This window comes from Camelina sativa, chromosome 3, assembly GCF_030686135.1.
Source record: "Camelina sativa cultivar CO46 ecotype springtype chromosome 3, ASM3068613v1".
NCBI classification, from domain to species: Eukaryota; Viridiplantae; Streptophyta; class Magnoliopsida; order Brassicales; family Brassicaceae; genus Camelina; species Camelina sativa.
The window spans coordinates 24,053,983-24,077,750 of NC_141882.1; the positions used below are offsets into that span (position 1 = coordinate 24,053,983).

Here is a 23,768-nt window from a genome sequence, read left to right on the forward strand (position 1 = left end):
TCCTCATGGAGCTTGTTTAATCTCATATAAAAACTTTTTTTGACCACAAACTTTTTAAGGATGAAAATGAAAAAAAAATGAGGTAATTTTATGTAGACTTTCGTCCTCCAAATCTCCATGAAAAAATTATTGTTGATATTCATTTGATACACCTCCCATATTTTAGCAGCGACAAGAGGAAGAACATCAAGAACTATAATTATCTTGAGAACAGGTGCAAACGTTTCATTAATCTCTTTCCCTTCAATTTGTTTGTTACAAAGTACAACAAGACACACCTTTTATGTTTCTAACATACAATCCGCATTATACTTTATCTTGTAAACCGATTGGCTTCCAATAGCCACTTTGTTTGGTGGTAAAGTGATTATATCCCATGTATCTTTATCTTCAAGAGCTACAACCTCCTTATTCATTGCATTGTTCCATACTTTTAGGCTGTTTGCGTCATTGAAGATTTTTGGTTCAGTTAAATGTGTAACTGTAGCTATGAATCCCAATGTCCTATAGAAAAAAAATCATTTGAAACTTAATCTATCAATGGGTATAGAGACGTATCCTGGACCGTTTCCGAAATATGTAGAAACTAGAGAAGGGTTTGGGGGGGGGGGAGTCTTTATTATTGTGTTGTTCTTCTTAATCAATGATATAAAAGTTTATATAACACACAACTCTTAGGGTTTACAACAATATTAGGGCTTATAATAACCGACATCAACAAAGTCCAACATGGACTTGTTGGCCCATACACAAATATACATCTATACTCCCCCGCACGACAAACGTGGTACACAAAACTTAAACTTTACAATCAATAAAACAGAATACGTATATCATAGAAAATTGTCAAGGGCATACAAATCATGTAAATGAATTCCTTAGGCTATCAACTTCAATCTTGAAAATAAAAGAGGGTTAGAACTTCAGCTCGTCTTTGGTCTTGGTAAAAGGGATTAACAACATCCCATGGGTGCGATCCTGCAGCTCCAAAAATAATTGTCCTAATCTTGGACTGTCCACAAATCAGACTAAAAAGAAATTAAGCTAAAAACATGAGTGTTCCAAACAATTCTCTTGTAATAGTAAATTATTACCAAACAAAAATTCTCAACAATTCATAACTCAAATCCATGTAACCATAAACCCTAGAAGTATAACCATCATTATTAGTTTAAATAATAATAAAAACTCGATTAATTATTGCAAAAGTAATAAAAATAACGAACCAAAATCTATATTAAAAACGTACAAACCAAATCAAATAATTAAAAAAATTATAAATACTAAAGCCCGTGTGATTGAAACAATCACGGGAACACATCTATTATTGCTTATGTCTTCGTCGTCTTCATCTTCATCACCACAATCTTCTCAAAGAAAATTCTCCATGATATCTTTTGAAGTTGAGATCATAAAAGCTCTGATGCGGAAGATCTAATTTAGATCATGCTCTGATACCATTTAGAAACTAGAGAAGGATTTGAGGAAAAGACTTTATTATTGTATTGTTCTTCTTAATCAATGATACAAAAATTTATATAACACCAACTCTTCGGATTTACAATAATATTGACTCATAATAACCGACATCAACAAGGTCAAACATAGACTTGTCGGGCCATACACCAATATGCTAGCTAACCATCTGTTAACTTATGTTTCTTAGATATGGTTTTAGTTTGTAAATTTTTTTGAGTTTAAACGAAAGTCCAAAGCTCAAGGATAAGCTCGGCAAAGGTTGAACGAACTTTACATTTTTGCGTATTGTTTTACGGACAATACTAGGGTTCACCATTTTATTGACCTCCTTATAATATAAAAAACAAAATCTGTATACATTATTGTAAAATAAAAAAAATCTAGATCTTTATTTTATAAACCAAACCGACAAATAATTTTATTTTAATTATAAAATTTAAACCCTAACCACCTCATTTATAAACCCAAACCGATATATAATTTCTTTCTAATGTAAAATCTAAACTCTAATCACCTCATTTGTAAACCCAAACCGACATAAAATTTTGTTTTAACTGTAAAATCTAAACACTAACCACTTCATTTATAAATCCAAACCGACATATAATTTTTTTTTAACTGTAAAAGCTAAACCCTAATCACCTCATTTGTAAACCAACACATAATTTCGTTTTAATTGTAAAATCTAAACTTTAATTCTCATTTATAAACTCAAACCAATATATAACTTCGTTTAATTGTAAAATCTAAACCAAGCAAATAATTAACTTTTTAAAATTAAAAATATAAATAATTTTTTTAATTTGTTTTGTTTTTTAATTTAATTTTGATTTATTTTTTAAATAAAATATTATATAAAAGATTCTCATTAGTTGAAAATGGAAAAGGTGAACAAAAGCTAAGTATTTTTCTTTTTTTTTTGTGGTCATTATAGTCTGATCTTAACAATAATAAATAAAGAACGGCATCTATCAAGACTTATATCCACGTTAAAACAACCGAACCGAAAGAATGGAGACTTTTTTGAGATGTATGGGAACTAAATTTCCAGGTTCCATGTCGTTTCTGCGGTCAGTTTTGGCGTCTTCAATTCCTCGGCTAGATTCATTGAGGCACATACCTGTTGAATCAGTACAAGAAACCCATTTAACACGACTGAAAAAAGAACCAATTTTGGCTGAGTGCTTAATGAACAATGTTCTAAAAATCGATTTAGGCATTCTTTCACGATGCTCGGCACCAACAGATGTTCTAGTTCCAAAACAAACCAACAATAATAGAGCAGAAGTCAGTTTCAGACCTATTGTGAAATCCTAATCGATGATACAACCAAATATTCTACCCGACATTCAAAACCATGTAAGAGGAACTATCTCCATAACAAAAGGATTCTAATTCACTTATTTTATTTAAACTCTCCCAAGATCACCATGCATCATTTATGTATCTAATGAAGATCATAACACATGCCATTAGGAGTTTTGTATCATTCATGCCAAGTATCACTATTTCTTAATTTCTTAGAAGCAACAATGGTAAAACAATACACGCTACGTTAAGAAGTTTTAACCTATTATATAGAACTAAATGTTACAAGAAGAGCAGCCTCCTGAATTTCACATATATGCTTGTTTTTGAGCGCGAATCTATTTGTTTCATATTGACGTGCAAAACCACAATTGTAGAGAAGAGACGGGACCGTAAGAAGAAATGCTAGGATAACAGTATCAGCTAGTATCTAGTGTCAACTCTGTTGGAATAGTGATATATACAAAATTCAATCTACCCTTCCAAAAATAGGTTCCACTAATGAACAAAGGCGAGAACTGAAAATAGTATTTACCTTGAAAGATCCAGTCGTTTTGGAGTTCCTCGACCATTCCAAACCAAGCATCTTACTAGAAGTCTGATAAGTTGCCTTGAGATTATCACCACCATAAAGTTTACGAGAAACCGCAAAGTCCCAAATATTCTTAGACAAGTCATAACAAGGCTCAAATGTAGCCATCCCACCATGAACATAAGTGTACTTGAGCTTACAGTTCTTTGTACCCACCGTGTAATTAGCAGACAACTTGTTTGCAGGATCAACCACAAGGCTTCCATCAACAATTGTCCGGTTATCTCCTCTCATATGAATGTAAGTCAGATTCAAAGGCTTCTCTGCAATTCTGATAGTGTTCATGAACTGAAACCTAACATCCTGCATCATTAAAAAAAACCGAAACTTTCTATTTCAATTTCACTCAATTTCAGAGAAACCATACAAAATAGAACCTTGTGTAACACATCCTGCAGCATCAAATCAGAAACTTCCTAGTTCAATTTCACTCTTATTCAGAGAACCAATACAAGCAGAACCTTACGTAATCAGAGAATCCAAAACCAATTTCATCTATTTCTCATTTCTTATAGGTTCAAGCTAAAAAGGGTTAACTCCAAAAATTGGGAACACGAATAAAGGAGTAACCTTTTTAGGGACGTTGTAGTCGATGATGAAGAAGCCAGGCTTCTCAACGGCCAGAGAGAGACCGTTCAAGCTAGGGCCGGCGACGAGAGCAGCATCAGTCATGGTGGCGCGTAGCTTAACATTGCCGGCGTTGAAGGCAAGCGAAGCAGTGCCACCGCTCTTGTCAACATCGAACTTTCCCTTGAAAGAAGCATTCATCGTCATCTCACGATAGCCGCCGCTTCTGTGTATATCTCTCGTTGACCCGATTTCATGGATTTCGGGTTTCTCTTTTTTTCGCCATTTAAACCGGTTGGGTCGGTAATAAGAGGTTTCTTTAAGGATTTAGAAATTCAAATAAAATCACTTGCCAAAATTTAAATAGTCAAAAAATTTACTAAAAATTATATGAATCGTAAGCGTTAGCCATCAGGGGGGTGTATTGTAAAATTTACAAAAATCTTATGTTATTTAATTATACATTTTTAAAAATTTAATAAAATTAATTATTATTAAAATGATGATTTAAAAATCTACCTTAAAATCTACGGTTATTGAAAACAGTTTATAAATTTAAATTTTAATAATTTTGTATGATTTGAGATGATTTCTTTAGTTAAATTTGAGAGAATTTTATAATAAATTGTATTAACTTCCCTAAAATTATCAAAAATATTTAAAATCTTATGAAAATTAAAATCAATTGTAATATTTAATGGAATACATCCCCTCAGTTAAATTTTTTACTTTTAGTGATTAATTTTAATTTTAAAATCTACATTATGTTACATATAATTTTGAGTTGATTTGAAAGTAAAAGATAATAAAGATTCATATACGTGGATAAAACATGTCATTTTAATATTTTTTATATATATTTTTCAAAATAATAAAAACTTTCAAATCATATCTGAGTTTTTTTTTCTTTTGAAAAAAACAAATATGAGTTTAAGATTGAATAATTTCTTAATATGTAAGGGATCACAGATTTTAAAAGTATGTTTTTGAATAAAAATTAATTCACAACAAAATTTAATTTATAACTTCAATTTTTGAGAATTTTTTCCGCTTTGTAAAACTCCTCATAATTTGACCCAATTTAGGGTTTGAAACCGTATTTTTATTCTAAAATTCATGTATAATTTTCTAAATAGTTAATTGTATTTGAGTTGTTGATATTAGAAGGTTTCAGAAACCTTAACTCATTTTTCCAACAACCATAAATTATAATTTAGTCAACAATCAAAATATAATTTGGATAATAGCGTTTAAAAACATATATATTGTTACTGCTATATATTTTTTTCAAAAACACAATAAAAAGAACTTATGCTTTTGTTAAAATGGTTACTAATCCATTGGATTTGGTTTTACAATTCTTTAAGGTACTGTACAGATATAACACACATTAAAAAAAAGTATGAATTATACCTTTCTTAAAATTAAATATATGAAAGTTTATAAAAATATAATATATTATCATAGGTAATCAGTATACTAAAAATTAACTAATTCTTATAAGTTCATGTATATCTTCTTGATACTCTCTAAGTCTCTATTAAATGATAAGATCAAACATGCATATCAATAACATATATTATGAGTAAAAGAAAAAGTAAAAGAAAAAGAAAAAGAAAAACAAACAGTATTATCTAATATCATACGTGCCTTACTAATAGAGGGATACAAAACATGCATGTATTACAGACGTTTGAATTGTCTAACTCTAACGCCCTTTAGCAAATCCATTTAAGTATTACTATATACGAATAGTTGGCTTTGGATTCGGTTCAAGATTAAATTTAAGCAATGAAAAGCCCGCGTGCGTGCGTGTTTGGTTGGGACGTGAGACAATATACAAAAGACAATTTATGTAAGTCCTCTTCTCGTTTTTTCTTTTTCACTTTACCCAACTTGCTTTTACAAAATGTAACTATACTTACACCATTCACGTTTTTAATTACAAAACCATTCAATATTTATTACTATCTCTTTGGTTTGCATTGTATTCAATTCTTTGCTTTGGAAACTGTTCATTTTTATTGACATTTTTATAAAACCAAATTTCCATTATTTTAATTTCTTTTTGTCAGCTTTTTTAATTTTGAATATTGCTGTTTTGGTTAAATGTGAGTATTAACCTAACTTACATATATATATATATATATATAATAGTATATTACTGTGATGATGATAATAATATTAATCTTCCGGATTCTATTCTCATTTGGTTTGTGTGCTTCTCTTCGCTTTCCTCAATTCTCAATCTTCTTCTCTGCAGAACAAGAAAAAAAAAAGTGGTTTGTTTTCTTCTCTTTGCCTTTTTCCTCTTTTCTCGGCAATCAGTTTCCTCTTTCATTGGTCTTTCATATTTATTTTACCTTAGCGTTAAGCGTTTCTTTTGCTTTCCTCAAACCAAAACCTTCTCAGATCGATCGAAGTTTGGTGAAGTTTGATTTGGTGGGTTATCATTATTTCTGTGTTTTTGTTCATTGTAATATCAAATAGAATCTCCTCTTTTGTATGGTATGATAAAAATTGAGTCTTTGATGCTGGGTTTGTGACTTTTGAATGGATCTCTCTGTCTTTAGTTCTTGTCTGATTTTTTTATTTAAACAAGACTTTACGGTTTAAAGTTGTTCAATGTCTCTGTTTTTTCTTGGCTGTTTTTGATTGCTAACCCATAAGGGCTTTGTGGTAAGTTAAAGAGTTATGCTGGTTTGTTGATTACGAGTAATGATTCTTGTTTCCTCATGTCTAAAGATTTGATGTTCATCTTATTTACTGATGCTATGCTTGTTGTGTGTGGCTGTGCTAATTGTTTTCATTACCTATACTGTTCCGTTGCAAGTGCCATTGATTATATAGGTTGCTTGATTTTGGAGATTAGATGTCAATTTGAAATTTGTAGCTTTTGTGTCTGATTGATCAAGTAGAAAGCTTATACATTGCTCTTTTTCTCTTGTCTTCGTTATTGATAGATATTTTATTTTCTCCGTGTTTTTATTGTAGTTTCCAGCATTGGCTACATTGAGGAAAGTGGTGAGAGTCTCTTGAATTGTCTCAAGTGTCAACTTTGGATAACGCTAGGATGCAGGGAGAGAGAGCTAGTCTCGGTTCTTTAGCAGAGGCTTTGAACTTTGAGCATGGATCTACATCTAGTAACTCTGTGATAGATCAGCCAATTCGTTGGGATAATAATATTCACAGTTATGGTGATAATGGATTGCAGGATTACATGATTTCAGCTGCTGCTGATACAAATCCTACTTTTGCAAACTCAGTTTATCATGAGCAAGGCGGCTTACACAGGTTTAACATTGGCGAGGCTAGCTCTAGTGGTACGAAGAACGAAACCACTAGCCACACTCAACAATGGAATGGAATTGGACGTTTTGAGGAACAGAGAAATGGCAAGCTTGAGTTGAACCCTTTGTTTGCGCAACCATCTAATGGAAACCGTGTTGTTCGCCATGTCAATCTGAATGCAGAATATAATGAGCATCTTGATGATGTGAATCCGGTCACAGGTCATCCTGCTCTTTTTGAGGCTAATGGACTCAGGTCTAGGTTTATACCAGAGGACAGTGTTAGAGATGGGCGTCGCGTATCCTGTAAAAAAAAAGCTCTTGATGCAAGCATTGGTCAGTCCTCTTCAAGCGGAGGTTTCCGTGAGGTTCAGCGTGGAGAAAGCAGTTCTTGGATCTCACCTTCTGCGTATTATAGTCCAGCAATGACAACAAATGATTTAAACCTATCTCTTGATCGTCGAAGGGGTTTGGTGGTATCTAATGCTGTTCCAAATGTATCTGCTCCTGCTATCACAGAGAGCTCTAGTAGAAATTACTCTGTCAGGGTTAATCCAACTGATCAACAAGACACCGTAAGCCCATCTGTCTTTGCTGCAGGAAGTGTCATCAGACGACTTGCTGCTCCATCCTTGAACTCACAAGGGTTTCCACCAGCAGATCAACAACTGATCGACTTGAGATATGGACATGCTTTAGGCAATTTTGCTTCTCAGAATCCAAATGCACCTGCTACTCACATGTCTCCTGTATTTAACTTGAACGCAAGCCCAGTAGCAGCGGCTGTACCGTCGAGTTCTGCTACTCCTGTTGAGAGAAATGTTTTGCATCGAGATGAAACGAGACAGATAAATAATAGTCTACAGATTCCTTTGTTTGTACCTGCTCCTGAACTGAGGCATGTAGCCAATGGTCATATCAGCAATAATGCAAGTAGTGCTAGACATGCTGTATCTTCTTCATCCAGGACAAATGTTCAGCAGTGGCAGTTTCCGTCTCCGTCGCCGTCGCCATCTAATCCAGCATGGAATCCTTACCCGAGTAATAACTCGCCACATAATCAAGGAAGTTTATCTGAACACTTGCGTAGGTCATTGCTTTCTTCCCTTGCTACAACAAACCAGAGAGCTGCTGCTCGTTCCTTGGTCCCTCCTGCCTCTCCTCCGGTTGAGCATGTGGTTCAGTCTGGTGGTGAAAACACCTCTCAGGTGCGTACTCGGGCTTCCTCGAGAACAAGTCTAAGACAACGGCCACATGCAACAACTGCTTTGCGAGGCAGAAGCAGAACGGCGTCATCCGAGGTTAGTTTCATATCAAAGATTAATGCTCCCTTTTGTTTCTTATGGATTGTAGTAATGTTACATTTGTGTTCATATCGACTGTAAATACTAAATACCCTGTAGACGGTGACGCATTATTAATCTGATAATGTATGTGTTTCTCTTATGAAACAGATGCGTAATGTCTTGGAGCAGATGCGTAGAGGAGGGAACTTGCGTTTGGAGGTACTGTTTTAGATATTATGTATTTACAAAAAAGATTTAAGTATAGCAGAATCTAACTTGATGAATGCAATCAACAAATAAATGCTACCTAGATTTTACCTTAATGGTCATATTTAATCTGTTTTATCTTGGGCTGCTTTGTTCAGGATGTTATGCTTCAGTCGATGGTGCGAAGTGTGGCAGATCTTCATGACCGACATAGAGACATGCGACTTGATGTTGACAACATGACATATGAGGTAAAGCCAGAGCAATCCCATAATCATTTTATTTTGTTTCATCATATTATTAACAGTGTGTATAAAATCTACAGGAGTTGTTGTCTCTAGAAGAGCGGATTGGCGACGTTTGTACCGGTTTGAATGAGGAAACCATATCAAACAGATTGAAGAAGCAAAAGTACAATAGTAGTACCGGAGCTCCACAAGAAGTAGAACCATGCTGTGTTTGTCAGGTAAGAATATCAGATTTGACCATTATGAGTTGCACTTTTATTTAATCTTTATTAATTATTCATGACTTGCCGGTTGCTTAAACTTTGATGCAATGACTGCAGGAGGAATACAATGAAGGAGAAGAATTAGGAATATTGGAATGCGGGCACAACTTCCATGGCCAATGCATCAAAGAATGGCTGAAGCTGAAGAATCTTTGCCCAATTTGCAAAACAACAGGATTAAACACTGCAAATAAGCGAAGAAGACAATGATTGAACCTGTTGGGTTTTAACCATTTGTCGAGTGTTCTATACCATTGCAGCCTCATCAGAACACTGCAGTCAAGTTGGTGTCTTGTCAGATAGGAATGAAGGGAAGTAACTGAAGGAGATAGGAAGAAAAGGAGAACCTAAAGAAAAGAAAAAAACTTGGGTTCTTCTGAATTTGTTTGGATAAGTTAATTTTACCAATTAGATTTTTTCTTTTCTTATGATTTTACCCAGCAACACCAAGAAAGCTTGTAAGCCAATTTGGCAATTTATAGGTTTTATGGATGATTGGTTATGTAATTTATTATTTATCGTATATCCAAATTGGATGTATCGACATAGCATAAGATATTCATATTCTTTGATTCAAGAAGGTAACAAGTTCTTAGCTTGATCATCATCGGAATCTTCGAATTGATGAAATCCACAAAACTGGGACAGAACAGAATCAGCTGCTGAGGCATTTGTCACCTGTGGATAGAGATGTTAATATGGTGGTTTGATATGGTTTCCTCATTCAGACAGGTATTATTATTATTACTAGGTTAGATCTGATGCCGCGGGATGTTATTCTATACATTTTAAAATATATTGGATGTTTAAAATCTGATTTACATTTAAGTTGGGTAAATTTTATCTTATAATTGACTTAACTCTAGTTTGGTTCATATCTTTTTTTTTTGTTAAGTTTGGTTTATATCCCTTATATATATATATATATATATATATATATATATATATATATATATATAAGCTTTCTCATAAAAACAAAAAAATGCTGACGTATTGCGCTCACAAAACTCCAGAAATGATTTCTGTATTTGTCTTCAGATTTTAATAGTATTTAAATACCATTGTATTTTTTTTTTAAAAGTGACACCCAAAATATAATTCTTTTATTTTCCTTAGAACTTAACTGTATTACTTAATTACTTACATTTTCATAAAATTTTAAAAACTCTTGATTCATATAGCGAGATAATATAAAATTTATATTATAATAATTTCCATATGTCAAATCTTAATTATTATACAAGAATTTTATATATTCAAATAAAACTGAAAAATATATACTACACAAATAAATTTTAGATCCCATTTAAATCAATGAGAAGATAAGAAGAAGAAAAAAAGAAGAGAGTATATGTTGTCCCTATCTGTTGTTCCTTGAATTATTTTGCAGTATCAATGCCATTGACCCTAAGACCAAGATGATTCTCCAGCTTTTGCGTTTGAGACAGGTTAGTGTTCCTTTTTATGTTGTTGTTGCTGTGGTATATTTCTAATGATAGGGTTTCATTAGATGATGAGTTTTGGAAAAATTGTCGCTAAATGCTAGAGACTTGCAACGTAGAATCATTGCAACGTACCAAAAAAAGTCAGAAAGGACACTTCCAACCAGTGTTCTAAAATGCCGGCGCTTTGACGGTATATGCACCGCATATTCTCTATTCGGTGTCGTAATACAACTTATACAGCTTATTATGTGTTTTCTTATAAAGCAGGTGTTTGGGCACCGTATAGTCTACGTATACAACACCGCCGAGACGTCGTCCGTACGTTTTGTTAAGTGGAAAAAAAACTAGTTTCTCAATAGTTAATGAAAAACCTTAAATACAATCCCAAGTAATATTGATATCTCTCTGGTTATACCTCTCGTTTTCATAGCTCGTTAAATTCTATTCCCTTATCTGTTATTCTGTATTCCTCTTTGGTTTATTTCTCTACTCCGATTGGCCTTCTTCCCAACGTAAGCTACTCTGCTGCTTCATGGTCACGAGTCTTTGTGATACAGTTTTTCTTTATTATTTAATATTATACTATACTGGTAATAGTTTGTTAATGTCTCTGTTCGTACCTTTGGTTTATTGTTTGTGGCTATTCCTTGTGAAGTGTTTATATAACATTGATTGTTGGAGTTACAATCATGTTCTGCTGTCATGATTTGATTATTTAATTATTTCTGTTTATATTTTTTGTATTGTTCTTTCAGTAAAAATTGGAGGAGATTATCATCAAAATTCAGCTGATCTCTGACTGAATCGGTATAAATATTTGCTTTAAGAATATAGTTATTTAATAATATATATATATATATATATTACACTAATATATATATATATATATATAATTATTTAGTATATATAAATATCCGCCTAGACTCCGCCTAAACACCCGCGTATACAGCTAGGCGCTAGGCGTTCGTGTATCGCCTAGAGAACGCCTAGCGCGTTTTAGAACACTGCTTCCAACAAAACCGTTAGCTAAGACAACTTCATCAACTTTTACATTGTGGTATGGTAAACTTGGGTTCAATCGCGAGTGCTGTCAATGCCCACACTGAAAACAAACAACCAAAAAAACAAATTTTTGATCAAGAGACAAACAATTCCCTGTCTCATATGTTATGTTTTGGATGATACATTTGCAAAACTAAATAATATAGAAGATATTAGTATACCAAGCCACCAGAAAGCAACAAGTGTGAACAGTCCAATGTATGCAAACAGCTTTTGCACATTAAACCCCTTCTCCTTCTTCACCGGCAAATTTCTTAAGAAGCATTGTGTTGTCAATAACAAAAGGGTGGCCACGAGGTTATCCTCCCCAACACACAAAATATTTTAATTATTAAAGGATCATATACAAGAACAACTTCTAACTTGTAAATAGTTTATAGGACTACAGAGAGAAGCCCAAAGAGATCTCCCATAAGGGACCGTTGCCCGTTGCTAAACACAAATATCAACCGTACGTTAAAAAAATATGGTTGATGAAGTTGGACAACTCATGTAATCAAATGAATCATTAACATCCCAAGTTTTCCCGAGCGTCGTCATGACCACACCGGCCATGCTGACAAATACAGCAACTACTTTTGAGAGGTAACCATGCTTTTATTTTGAAAATCCCATAAAAAAAATTTCCACAGTATTTTGAAAAAACAAATAAGAACTTACTTCAGAGAGAAGAGGTTTCTCCTTCTTATTCCCGGTTTTGTCACCTGAGTTTGTGAGTCTCGTTGTTCTTGGGAAATTAGAGGTGATCCTGCCATTGCCTGAAGATGGTAGAGAATGACGTCAAGGAACAGTGGCTTTCTCAGTTCCATTGGTGAGCCTTGCAGCCTTAGCTTTGCTTTTGCAGATTTAGTTGCTTGCATATAGCTTCGGATTGATGGGCTAGTCTGACTGTGCCCATTACTCTCTTCACGCTCGGTCTTGCTAGTAGCTGAACCCTTCTTCCTGGATTTCTGGTTCTCCTTCTCAGCTGAATTCTCTTTATTCTTTGGTTTGGGAGACCGTTCTTCTTTGGTATCCTTTTCTATTGAGGCTTTTTCCTCCACCATGGCTCTTCGTTGCTGTCAATTTGGTTGACCAGTGATGAATCAAGTGCTTCATTGGTTTCTAATGGTGCAGGAGTATGTACTTCCACCTCATGAACATGTACCTCCTCCCCAGGCTGTTCAGACATTTCTTGGTTTTTCTTTTCGTCACATACATTCACAGGTTCTTCTGCAGTTTCATGTACCAGCGGATATGATGACTCAGTTATCTTCTCCACGCCAAGATTTGGCTTCTCGACTTCCCTATGAGGGGATCGTTGAGGTTGGATAGAGCTCTCAACTACAGGATTGTGTACCTTCCTCAAGCTACGTTTAACTTTTTCAAGTTCAATCTGAGGATCTTCAACAGCGGGTGGCTCTATTGACTGGCTTGAAACTTTCCGGAAACTTCGTTTGGGTTTCTCAAACTCAAAAGATGTCTGCACTGAGGAACTTTCCAAGCTTGCAGCAGGAACTTTACAGACACTCTTCTTGGGTTTAGCAGATTCAGCCTCGACTAAAAGCTTGTTCTGAGGTTTTCCAGAAGCATGAGGCTGACCAGTTCTCTAACCAGATCAAGTTTGAGTTTGGATTGGATTAATCATAGGCGTGTACAAGTATCACTTTTGGTGATGAAGCGAGAATCTGCAAACACAATTATCCATCAAGATTTTTAAATAAAGTAGAGAGACTCTATAACACAAGGGAGAAAATGTATACAAACTTAGCTCCTTATCTGTTTCTCCTAGTTTCAATGTCAAAAATGAACCCATCAAATTAAGTAACTCACCACCAAGCCAAGTTATTCTGCAAAACCTACTTCTCAAAAGGCTAAAGAACTTACCTTTACGACATAATCCACATCAATGAGTAATTACAACATCCAAAGATTAAGACTTTAAGTGTCCCCAGAAAACGAAAATTCAATTTGGGGACAACATACAAAAATCGAGAGAGCGAGTAAATCCAGATCTGTTGAGGAGTGTTTACCTCGTCCCTAAGCTGTTTAGCTTCATCAGGTTTAACAGTTTCGGCGAGAACTCCATGGTGAAGAACAAGACCCGAGAATGTGAGAGAGATCAAGATGGGAAACAAAAGCCACCTGGAATTTGATTCCATCGATAAGCTGATTTTAATCTTGTGAATCAAGAATATGCACAAAATACCAATTTTGTCTGGAAGTAAGGTTTGTTTACCTGACAATATCAATATATTCGATTGTACCAGAGAAGGAGAAGAAATCAATAAGATCTTCATTACAAAATCAATAAGAACGGCTTGCAAATTATATCAAGAACACCAAAATCGTTGATTCACACATCGTATTACTATAGAGTGGTGGCGAGTTCTTGAGACACGGTAAAGGGAGAATTGAGAAATCAGATTCATGGTTGTTGAGATTTTGGGACATTTTCAATAACTTTAAGATCATTAGAATGTTATTTAATAGGTAAGCAAAATTATAGATGATATGTATTAATCGTTATAATTTAATTGGTTAGCTATTTTTAGTGATGCGTCAGTTTTTCCTTCGTTATAAAAGCTGAACTGTTAGTAGCTGTAAAAAAATTTATTGTATTGATTACAACCACCAATCAAAGTTACAACTTGTATGCATAAAAAAATATGTGTACTAGCATTGGCAAAGCAATGTGAAAAGAATCAATAAGAACATTGACAACACTACTGTACGCACAACATTTATACAGCTTGTCGGTGTGGACGTTGATACGTGTGATCAAAACATTTTCTCATTTGCCTCTCACGTAATTTTCTCATACTAATCACTACATTATGTCACATGATTGACCAAACTAATCAGGATTATATTATTTTCATTTTATCATTACTTATTTGTATGTAGTTTTTTTTTTTTGTTAAACTTATTTGTATGTAGTTTTGTTGGCTTTATGAACAAAACAGAACACCGAATTGGACAAAATCGATTCAGTTCTAGTCTTCTAGATAGTCACGTTAAGATAAAAGTATTGATTCGTAACTTTCAGGAATATGGCCTACATTTACAAATAATTGTAGAATAGTGAGACAAAATAATTCTGGATATCAATCAAATTATTGCAGGAATATGACCTTCATTATTTTTTTTGCTATCATTTTTAATGGAGTTAACGATTTTCACATATCAAAAATATTAAAATAACATCTTCTTTTTGAAAAAAAAAACCTTTTAAAACTTGATTTTTTTTTAAATATTTTCAATCACAATTGATCTGAAACAGATAGTGTAAATAATAAGTATATGGAAGACATCTAAAGCAGAGTATACGAGAGCCCAAAATGGAAGGGGTTTAGTCTCTCATAAACATGATTGTGTTGCTTCTTCTTGTAGCTTCGTCTGGACTTGGAAAATGCTTCCATGCTTACAGTTACAGCAGGAGTGATTTCCCGGAAGGTTTCGTTTTTGGAGCCGGGATATCTGCTTATCAGGTAACCAAGCAATCCCATCCCTTCTTCTCTGTTTTTTTCTTCTTCTTCTTCTCGATTTTCTTTTAAGTTTTTTTGGTTTCTTCTCAAAGTGGGAAGGAGCTTTTGATGAAGGCGGGAGGAAGCCTAGCGTTTGGGATACATTCCTATTGGTGCGGGATTCAGCACCCCCGACATACCGAACTAAACCAGAAATACTAATTGATTAGTTAACCGGGAAACCGGTTAAGGGCTTGATTAGGTCAACAAGAGGTCAGTTCGGCCAAAGCGTAACCTTGAAGAAGAAGGAGCCGACTTCCACTTCGGCACTCTCGTAAGCTTTTTTTTTTTTTCCATTATCTTTTTCTATGTTTTGGTCTTTGCACTACGATCTGAGGGAGGGTGGGTATTCCTGTTTACACTTCACTTTTCCCGGTTTTACGGTCTTATACAAACTGAAACCATTTAAAAGTACGGTATGTAATTCCATTTGGTTATGTTTGGTTTTATGGTTTTAGGATATATTGCTTTTAAAAAAAAACTAAAACCATATGCAATTCTGTTTTGGTTTGGTTTGGTTCAGTTTTGGTCTATTCAATGACTTTTCAAAAAAAAAACATTGCATAAAATTAGCTGTTTTTTTTTTTGGTCAAACAAAATTAGCAGCTCTATGCTTAGAGAATAAGGTTCTCTTCAAGTACTTTAAGAAGAAAAATACATTTGATTTTTTTTGTCTTTGGTCTTTATCATCTTCTGTTTTATCTCCTTTGCTCCAATACACTTGGCAGGTAAGATGGATAACGGAGACATAGCTTGTGATGGATATCACAAGTACAAGGTTCGTTCTCTTTTATATACATGTTATTTATATATATTCACCAAACGAAATACCAAAGATTTTTTTTTCTGACACTGCAGGAAGATGTGAAGCTTATGGCCGAAACTGGCTTACGTGCATTCAGATTCTCCATCTCTTGGTCTAGGCTTATTCTCAGTAACCCTTCTATAATTATGACCTTTTTTTCTTACTTTACTCCAAAGGATCAACTTAATGAGCTCTTGTCTCATTAGATGGAAGAGGTTCCATTAACCCGAAAGGTCTACAGTTCTATAAGAACTTTATCCAAGAACTTGTCAGACATGGTAATACCTACTAACCCGACTTTAAACTCTTCTTCTTCGGAAGTAGACTTTGCTTTTTACCTCATATTAACTATACTATATGCAATTTTACTGCAGGAATTGAGCCACATGTTACACTTTATCATTACGATCATCCTCAGTATCTCGAGGATGACTATGGAGGATGGATCAACCGCAGAATCATGTAGAGCGCAGCATTTTAATTTACTTTGCTTCCACTTTCACATGATGCTACAAAAAATTACCTGAAAAAATGAAAAGCTTCTTCTTGTTATTTTTTCATATCGCAGCAAAGACTTCACTGCTTATGCAGATGTTTGCTTCAGAGAGTTTGGGCGCTACGTCAAATTCTGGACCACGATCAACGAGGCTAATATATTCACTATTGGAGGTTACAACGATGGGAATTCACCGCCTGGTCGTTGCTCCTTTCCGGGCAGAAACTGCTTGTTAGGGAACTCTTCCACTGAAACATATATCGTCGGCCATAACTTGTTGCTTGCGCACGCCTCTGTTTCAAGACTATTTAAGCAAAAGTACAAGGTATAATATCTGTTTTTTAGATAACCCTCTCTTGAATGTGAGACTTGATAACAAAGGAGTAAGGTATTATATATATATATATATATATATATATATATATATATTTATATGTAATGTGCAGGATATACAAGGAGGTTCTGTAGGCTTTAGCTTATATGCATTCGATTTTACTCCTTCTACAAGCTCCAAGGATGATGAAATCGCAACGCAAAGAGCCAATGATTTCTACCTAGGATGGTGAGTCATGCACAAAACAAACTTTTGCAACATATGTATCCAAAGTTTTAAGCTAAAAACAAAAACAAAACATATATTCTTGAAAACTCAGGATGCTTGAGCCTGTTATATATGGACACTATCCTGATGCGATGAAAAAAACCGTTGGATCAAGACTGCCAGTTTTCTCAGAGGAAGAATCAGAACAAGTTAAAGGGTCATCTGACTTCATAGAAACTATACACTATCTTACCGCTTCTGTGACAAAGAACGAAATGAACCCTTCACTTTCAAGAATCACAGATTTTAACTCAGACTTGGGCGTATCTATTAATAGTAGGAGCCAAAAAACTAATCTATATATATATATATATATATATATTCAAAACTCTTTTCTCTTTTATCCTATGATATTTTGCATTAGCTAATCATCTTTTTTTCTTTTTATTGCTTGGGAGGCAGTTTCTTCTCTGAAGGTAAGAGTTTCGAGGCTACTAAATTCAGATGCAAAGCGCCTAGTATTAATTACTTATACCTTTTTCACTAGTTGTTATTTTTTTTGTTTTTGTTAGGACAAGTATGTTGGTTCTCCATGGGCTATGGAAGGCATCCTGGAGTATATAAAGCAGCGCTATGGCAATCCCCAGTCTACATTCTTGAGAATGGTCTCTCTCTCTCTCACTCCGTATGTCTTCTCTCTTGTGTTTGTCTTAGTCTATTTAATTATCTTGCCAATGCAAATAAATATAGGTAAAATAATGAAACAAGATTTGGAGCTGCAACAGAAGGACACACCAAGGATTGAGTACTTAGAAGCTTACATTGGAGCAGTGCTGAAAGCCGTTAGGTAAGTAAAGTGTTTCATAATGCATCTTACCTTCCCTGCTCTCTTATCGGTGTATGAAAGATACAAAAGTCATGACTACATGTAGGAATGGATCAGACACGAGAGGCTACTTCGTATGGTCATTTATGGATTTGTACGAATTACTAACCGGATATGAGCATAGCTACGGATTGTACTCTGTCAATTTTAGCGACCCCCAACGCAAGAGATCTCCCAAACTCTCTGCCCTTTGGTACTCTGGTTTTCTCAAGGGCAAAACCACCTTTCTTGGTTCCCAAGGCATCATGCAATCGCATAGCAATTTCTCGTCTTCCTCCTAGTACCAGGGTTGCTATTAAATATGATGTATCCGGTTCAGTATATAGTCAGATTCTTGAATAGAAAAGATCACTGAAGTTGTGTGATACGAGCCAAAGAATTCAGCTTCAACACGTACTGAAACGTTTGATATAAGAGAGATATTTAAGCAAAAACTTCCCTTTAACCCAACTCTTTCTTTTTGAGAATTAGGTTAATTGTTGGAGCTTGAGGCTGAGAATTAGGTTAACCCAACTCTCTCTGTACTCTACTTGAATGTATATATTTACAAAACTATATGTGTTTTAAACAGTAGCTGTAATCTGTTTCCTCGATAAAACATTATATGTGGTACGTGAAAAGATTGTTCTCCACTAACACCCTTACATTGACAACATGTAATCACTCCATTCCAAGAAGTGTAAAACATCAAAGATCGAGACCAAATTGTGAGTTAGTGATCCATTTTTCTACAACCTTGCACAATTTCCGCTGGAGAGCGATCGAGTGTTGATAGAGTCGCGGGAGGCGACTTTTTGAGGATCTTTGGACGAGTGAGGGTTGTTAATATTCAGATTACAGGGAGTTAAAGACGACGGATTTGATTATCAGTCCTGTGTAGTTGTATGATGTTACTTGGGTATGGATTGATTGCATCGTCATAAGGTACATATGGATTATCATCGGGGTAGAGTGGTTTTTGAGCATCCAGGAGGGAAGTTGGTATTTGATGGAGTGCGACCGACTTCGCGGAGTCTTATGATCTCGGCCATGCAGGCAGGGAAGATGATCAAAAAGGGACATGGGGCCTATAAGGTTACAATCTCGATGTTGAAGTTAGTGGGGCAGTCTACAGTTGGCGGTATTCGGGTTTGTTGAGGAGTTCGAGGATGTGTTACATTCGTTGTAGGGGTTACCACCATCTCGGTTTGATCCCTTCACGATTGAGCTCGAACCATGGACTAACCAGAGATGGCTCCAACATAGATCATCCTCCTCCTTCTCATCTCCATGATTCCACGCTACACACTACCTACACCACAAACACAATGAGATGCGTGAGTATTAACAGAAATACCCAGTAAGGCGATCCTCCCATCTACGAGCTCTACACAAAAGCAAATAAAGAGTACAACCACAAATAAAACATAACAAACTAGTCATTAAATAAAACACCCAATAACACATTCACCACACTTACACATGATCACACAAAACAAGCCATACAACCCAATCACTTACATAAGCTCATGGTCACGCACTCACCTTATTCTAACAACAACTAAAACCAGGAGAGACTCTCTTGGCGTCTACAAACAGCCCAGAAACACCCTACAACAAATCACAAAACCAAAATGACCTTGAAACAAAATTGAGAGAAATAACAGAAACCTTCAGTATTAAAGACAAAACCCTAAAACAAAAACCAACTGTTAACTATCAAATTCCTCCAGTGAAAAGCTATCTATAGAGGTCAAGGCGCTTCCCACAAAATCTGATGCCGATCAGATAACAGAAGAGCCCAGGATCGCACTTACAATCCCGGCTGGTCTCAGTTTGCGTCTAAGACAAATCAACTCACAAAACTGCAGATAACTCTTCGATTATTAACTAAAATCTAAATCCGTAAAAACTATCATCTAGATAAAAGGCTTATGTATAAATTCACTAAATTCCATTACCTTTGGGTACAATTTGCTATGTAGAAACCCTTTTCTATTAAAACCCTAACAATTCTAATTTCTCCTTAATCTCCTTCATACCACACTGAGCTTCTCTCTCTTTGCTTTATTCATAGCTCAAGCACGAAATCAGCAGCAACAACAACAAGGAGAAGGTGCAGAGACATATAAACATATAAAACACTTCTTAGGTTTCTTCCAAAACCAACACTAACCGGTAAACTCAAACCAAATCGGTGAACTTAAACCAAACCGGCCAATTTTTAAAATTAGGAAACCGGGATGTTATAGTTTCACCGTGGGGAGCGCTGGTGTTATTTTATAAGAAGAAGGATATGAGTTTTCGCTTATGCATTGATTATCAAGGTCTAAACCGTGTCAATGTGAAGAACAAGTACCCTCTTCCCAAGATCGATAAGTTGTTAGATCAGTTGAGAGGTGCTACTTTGTACTCCAAGATTGATCTGGCGTTGTGTTACCATCATATTACAATAGATTAGGCAGATGTGAGGAAGACGACTTCCAGGATGAGGTATGGGCATTATGAGTTTGTGGTGATGCCTTTCGGGTTGAGTAATGCACCAAAAACATTCATGAGGTTGATGAACAGTGTGGTCCAAGAGATTTTGGATGTGTCTGATATCATCTTCATCGACAATATTCTGGTGTACACTAAGAGTCCTGATGAGCATGCAGTACATCTGAGAGCAGTGTTAGGGATGCTGCGAGAGTAGAAGCTGTACGTTAAGTTGAGTGAGTGCAGTTTTTGGCAGAGGGAGATGGGATTTGTGGGTCACATTTTTTCTATAGAGGGAGTTTTTGTGGATCCATAGAAGATTTGGCCATTAGGGATTGGCCTAGACCGCATAATGCCACGGAGATCAGGAGTTTCCTTGGTTTTGCGGGTTATTACAGGAGGTTTGTGAGGGGTTTGTGAGTAAGGCACAACCGATGACTAAGTTGACGGGTAAGGATGTTCCTTAATCTTGGTCACGGGAGTGTGAGGAGGCATTCACTACCCTGAAGGGGATGTTGATTACTACGCTAGTGTTGTCATTGCTAGAACAAAGTGACCCATATTGGATCTATACAGATGCTTCCAGAGTTCGCTTGGGTGTGTGTTGATGTTGCATGAGAAGTTTATTGCCTACGCTTGGAGGCAGTTGCAGAAGCATAAGGACAACTATCCTACTCATCACCTAGAGATGGCTACTGTGGTTTTTGCCTTGAAGATTTGGAGGTCTTATCTTTATGGCGGGAAGGTACATGTGTTTACCGATCATAAGAGCCTGAAGACATTTTCACTCAGCCTGACCTGAATTTGAGGCAGAGACAGTGGATGAAGTTGGTGGCGGATTATGATCTAGAGATAGCTTACTACTCTGGTAAAGCTAACTTTGTTGCAGATTCTCTGAGTCGGAAGAGGGCGGCTTTGGCTTAGAAGCATGATATGTAGACTATGATTGGAGAGATTAGTGCATTGAATTTGTGTATTGTTTCTTAGGAGCCGTTGGGTTTGAAGGCGGGTGATCGAGCAGATCTTCTGAGTAAAGTGCGATGGGCTCAGGAGATAGATGACTGGTGAAGGATTTTAGAGATGTTGGTATGGAGTATCAGGTCTCAGTCAATGGTACAATTCTTTTTCACGGTCGGATCTGTGTTCCCAAGGATAACGAGTTGAGGCAGAAGATTCTAATGGAGGCTCATGTGAGATGTTCTCCATTCATCCATAAGTGACCACATTGGGTTGGGATGAAGAAGGATGTACCTAGTTGGGTCACGAAGAGTGATTTCTGCCAGCCAGTGAAGGCTGAGCATCAGGTTCCAAGCGGCTTCTTGCAGAGTTTGCCATTCTAGAGTGGAAGTGGGACATGATCACGACGGAATTCGTGGTAGGACAGTGTCTCTGACTCGTGATATGAAGAATTTAGGTCATTGTGGACCGATTGACTAAGTTGACACATTTTCTTAAGCTGAACATGAAGGAGGCTCAGGGTCAGTAGAGAAGTTATGCTGATAAAAAGAGGAAGAATATTGAGTTTCAGGTTGGCGATAGAGTGTACCTCAAGATGGCCATATTGCAAGGTCCAAACTGGTCATTGTCAGAGACTAAGCTGAGTCTGAGATACATGGGTCTGCTCATAGTGGTTGAGCGGGTGGGACTGGTTGCATATAGGCTGGATTTGGCTGATGCTATGATGCGTTACACAAGGTCTTTCATGTGTCGATTCTGCGAAAGTGTTTTTATGAGGATGATCAATTGTTGGCTAAGATTCCTGAGGATCTTCAGCCCAACATGACCTTTGAGGCGAGACTAGTGAGGGTTTTCGAGAGGAGAGTCAAGGAACTTTAGATGAAGAAGGTTCTTTTGATGAGAGTCTTGTGGGACTGTGACGGTGTTGATGAGCAGACTTGGAAGCCAAACGCGAGGATGAAGGCGATGTTCAAGAATTGGTTCAAGAAGCAGGTCGAGGCCTGAGCTTGTCTAACCTTGGTCTCAATTGTCGTTGTGGTTGTTGGTGAGGTGAAGTGCGTGGCTAGAGTGGAATTAAGTATTCCAGCCCATCTCTCTTGACACTTGGTCTCTTAGAGGTGGTTGGTTGTGCGAGTAAGTATCAAGATAAGGTGGTGTTTGAGATACATGTTTTAGGTGAAACTTGTTCCTAGAAGTGGAAATTTTCTACTAGTGGAAAGTTATAAAAATGAAGAGTTTTATGTGAGTTAGAACTTTTCCATTTTTAGTAGGTGTGGGCCTTTGTGGTGCTTGTGGGGCCTTCGTGGTGGACTTTTGAGTCAAAGTTTGTCTCTTGTGGCGATCTTTCGAGTTATTGTGTGCCCTTTGTGGGAGACTCTTTAACCAATGTTGTCTGTTTAGACGGTCATTCGGGATTTGTGGTTTGTTTGGGCGGTTCTTCGGGATTTGTGGCCTGTCTAGGCGATCTTTTAGAATGTATGTTCATTGTGTCGGTTCTTCAGGATGTGCGGTCTGTTCAGGCGATCATTCGGGATGTGTGGTCTTCGTGACTATCCTTCGGGATGTGTGGTTTTCGTGATGGTCCTTAGGGGTGTTTACCCTTGGTGGCGATCATCTTTAGGATATTTGTTTGGCCTTGGCGGTGGTCTATTTAGACATTTGTTTGGCCTTGTTGGTGGTCCTGTTTAGGACATTAATTTGTTGGCCTTAGTGGCGGCTCTTGTGGTTTTTTTATGATCCTTGTGTGGTCATGAAGTATTCTAGTGAGGGAATATGTGGTTGGTAGGAGATTGTGATGTTTTATGCGAGCCATGGGAGGGAGACTTGGATAGGAGATATGACTTAGACGTGTTCATAATTGTTTGCTCTAAGAATAGTTGGTCCTGAACGACTCTTTGGATAACTTTAGTTCTCCTAGTACTGTCATATTCTCAGACTTTGTGACATGAGAGTATGACATATATATCGACTTCGGATGATCATCCGGGGGCGCTGTAGGGTGGCAAACCGAGAGACGAATATTGGACTTCATTTATTCATATATGGTATTAGCCTGACGATGAGCCAATACTATGGCATGCATGTGATAACATCATTATCTTACCCATTTTAGCTATAGTTTTAGTATGCATTTAGGAAGAGTTTAGTATGATTTCAAGGCTTTAATGTCTATTATCAAGTATTTTAGGTTTCAAGAAGGTTTTACAGGTTTTATAGCAAAAAGGACCAAAAGACAAGGAAAATACGTTTCAGGACAAATTCAGAGCTTTACAGTACGGGAAACTTTTGAAGAACTTCCAGAACGCACATTATGACGAGCTTGGTGTCTATGGAAAGCTGATTCTCCTCGAAGTGGAATCAAGTCAATCCGTT

The 23,768-nt window shown here is 36.2% G+C and overlaps 3 protein-coding genes and 1 pseudogene across 5 annotated transcripts; 2 read left to right on the forward strand and 2 right to left on the reverse strand.

The window, feature by feature from the left end:
- Nucleotides 1–2,272: 2,272 nt before the first annotated feature.
- Nucleotides 2,273–4,300, reverse strand: LOC104777611 (outer envelope pore protein 24A, chloroplastic). The gene is made up of 3 exons (XM_010501890.3): nucleotides 3,950–4,300; nucleotides 3,323–3,682; nucleotides 2,273–2,599 (listed from the first exon to the last, which is right to left on the reverse strand). The coding sequence occupies exons 1-3, from the start codon at nucleotides 4,151–4,153 to the stop codon at nucleotides 2,519–2,521; spliced, it is 645 nt and encodes a 214-aa protein (XP_010500192.1). The 5' UTR covers nucleotides 4,154–4,300; the 3' UTR covers nucleotides 2,273–2,518.
- Nucleotides 4,301–6,104: 1,804 nt separating this feature from the next.
- Nucleotides 6,105–9,817, forward strand: LOC104777612 (putative E3 ubiquitin-protein ligase RHG1A). 2 transcript variants are annotated; one of them, XM_010501893.3, is made up of 6 exons: nucleotides 6,105–6,228; nucleotides 6,941–8,537; nucleotides 8,691–8,741; nucleotides 8,888–8,980; nucleotides 9,055–9,195; nucleotides 9,298–9,817. In XM_010501893.3, exons 2-6 carry the CDS (start codon nucleotides 7,020–7,022, stop codon nucleotides 9,448–9,450), a joined length of 1,956 nt encoding a protein of 651 aa, XP_010500195.2. In that variant the 5' UTR covers nucleotides 6,105–6,228; nucleotides 6,941–7,019; the 3' UTR covers nucleotides 9,451–9,817. The 2 variants fall into 2 exon arrangements, with proteins under 2 accessions (XP_010500195.2, XP_010500194.2); XM_010501892.3 differs by having other exon boundaries at nucleotides 6,110–6,388.
- A 1,817-nt stretch (nucleotides 9,818–11,634) lies between these two features.
- Nucleotides 11,635–14,030, reverse strand: LOC104779145 (protein IQ-DOMAIN 31-like; annotated as a pseudogene). The gene is made up of 4 exons (XR_015594675.1): nucleotides 13,966–14,030; nucleotides 13,760–13,871; nucleotides 12,408–13,414; nucleotides 11,635–11,772 (listed from the first exon to the last, which is right to left on the reverse strand). The product of XR_015594675.1 is annotated as a protein IQ-DOMAIN 31-like (transcript).
- A 1,361-nt stretch (nucleotides 14,031–15,391) lies between these two features.
- LOC104777613 (beta-glucosidase 1) lies at nucleotides 15,392–18,601 on the forward strand. Its single transcript, XM_087506734.1, is given in 13 exon segments — nucleotides 15,392–15,527; nucleotides 15,982–16,031; nucleotides 16,112–16,187; nucleotides 16,265–16,336; nucleotides 16,433–16,520; nucleotides 16,627–16,879; nucleotides 17,001–17,116; nucleotides 17,208–17,431; nucleotides 17,558–17,571; nucleotides 17,668–17,734; nucleotides 17,737–17,760; nucleotides 17,846–17,942; nucleotides 18,028–18,601. Coding segments are annotated over 12 exon segments (1,311 nt in total). The 5' UTR covers nucleotides 15,392–15,527; nucleotides 15,982–15,986; the 3' UTR covers nucleotides 18,263–18,601.
- Nucleotides 18,602–23,768: the final 5,167 nt, after the last annotated feature.

Excerpts from the sequence above, each read along its gene's own strand:
- LOC104777612 (XM_010501893.3), top strand. The coding sequence starts at position 7,020 with ATGCAGGGAGAGAGAGCTAGTCTCGGTTCTTTAGCAGAGGCTTTGAAC. Across the intron at positions 8,981-9,054 it reads TTGACAACATGACATATGAG|GAGTTGTTGTCTCTAGAAGA; the intron begins GTAAAGCCAGAG and ends TAAAATCTACAG. Across the intron at positions 9,196-9,297 it reads AACCATGCTGTGTTTGTCAG|GAGGAATACAATGAAGGAGA; the intron begins GTAAGAATATCA and ends CAATGACTGCAG.
- LOC104777611 (XM_010501890.3), bottom strand. The coding sequence starts at position 4,153 with ATGACGATGAATGCTTCTTTCAAGGGAAAGTTCGATGTTGACAAGAGC. Across the intron at positions 3,683-3,949 it reads ACTACAACGTCCCTAAAAAG|GATGTTAGGTTTCAGTTCAT; the intron begins GTTACTCCTTTA and ends TTAATGATGCAG. Across the intron at positions 2,600-3,322 it reads AAACGACTGGATCTTTCAAG|GTATGTGCCTCAATGAATCT; the intron begins GTAAATACTATT and ends CTGATTCAACAG.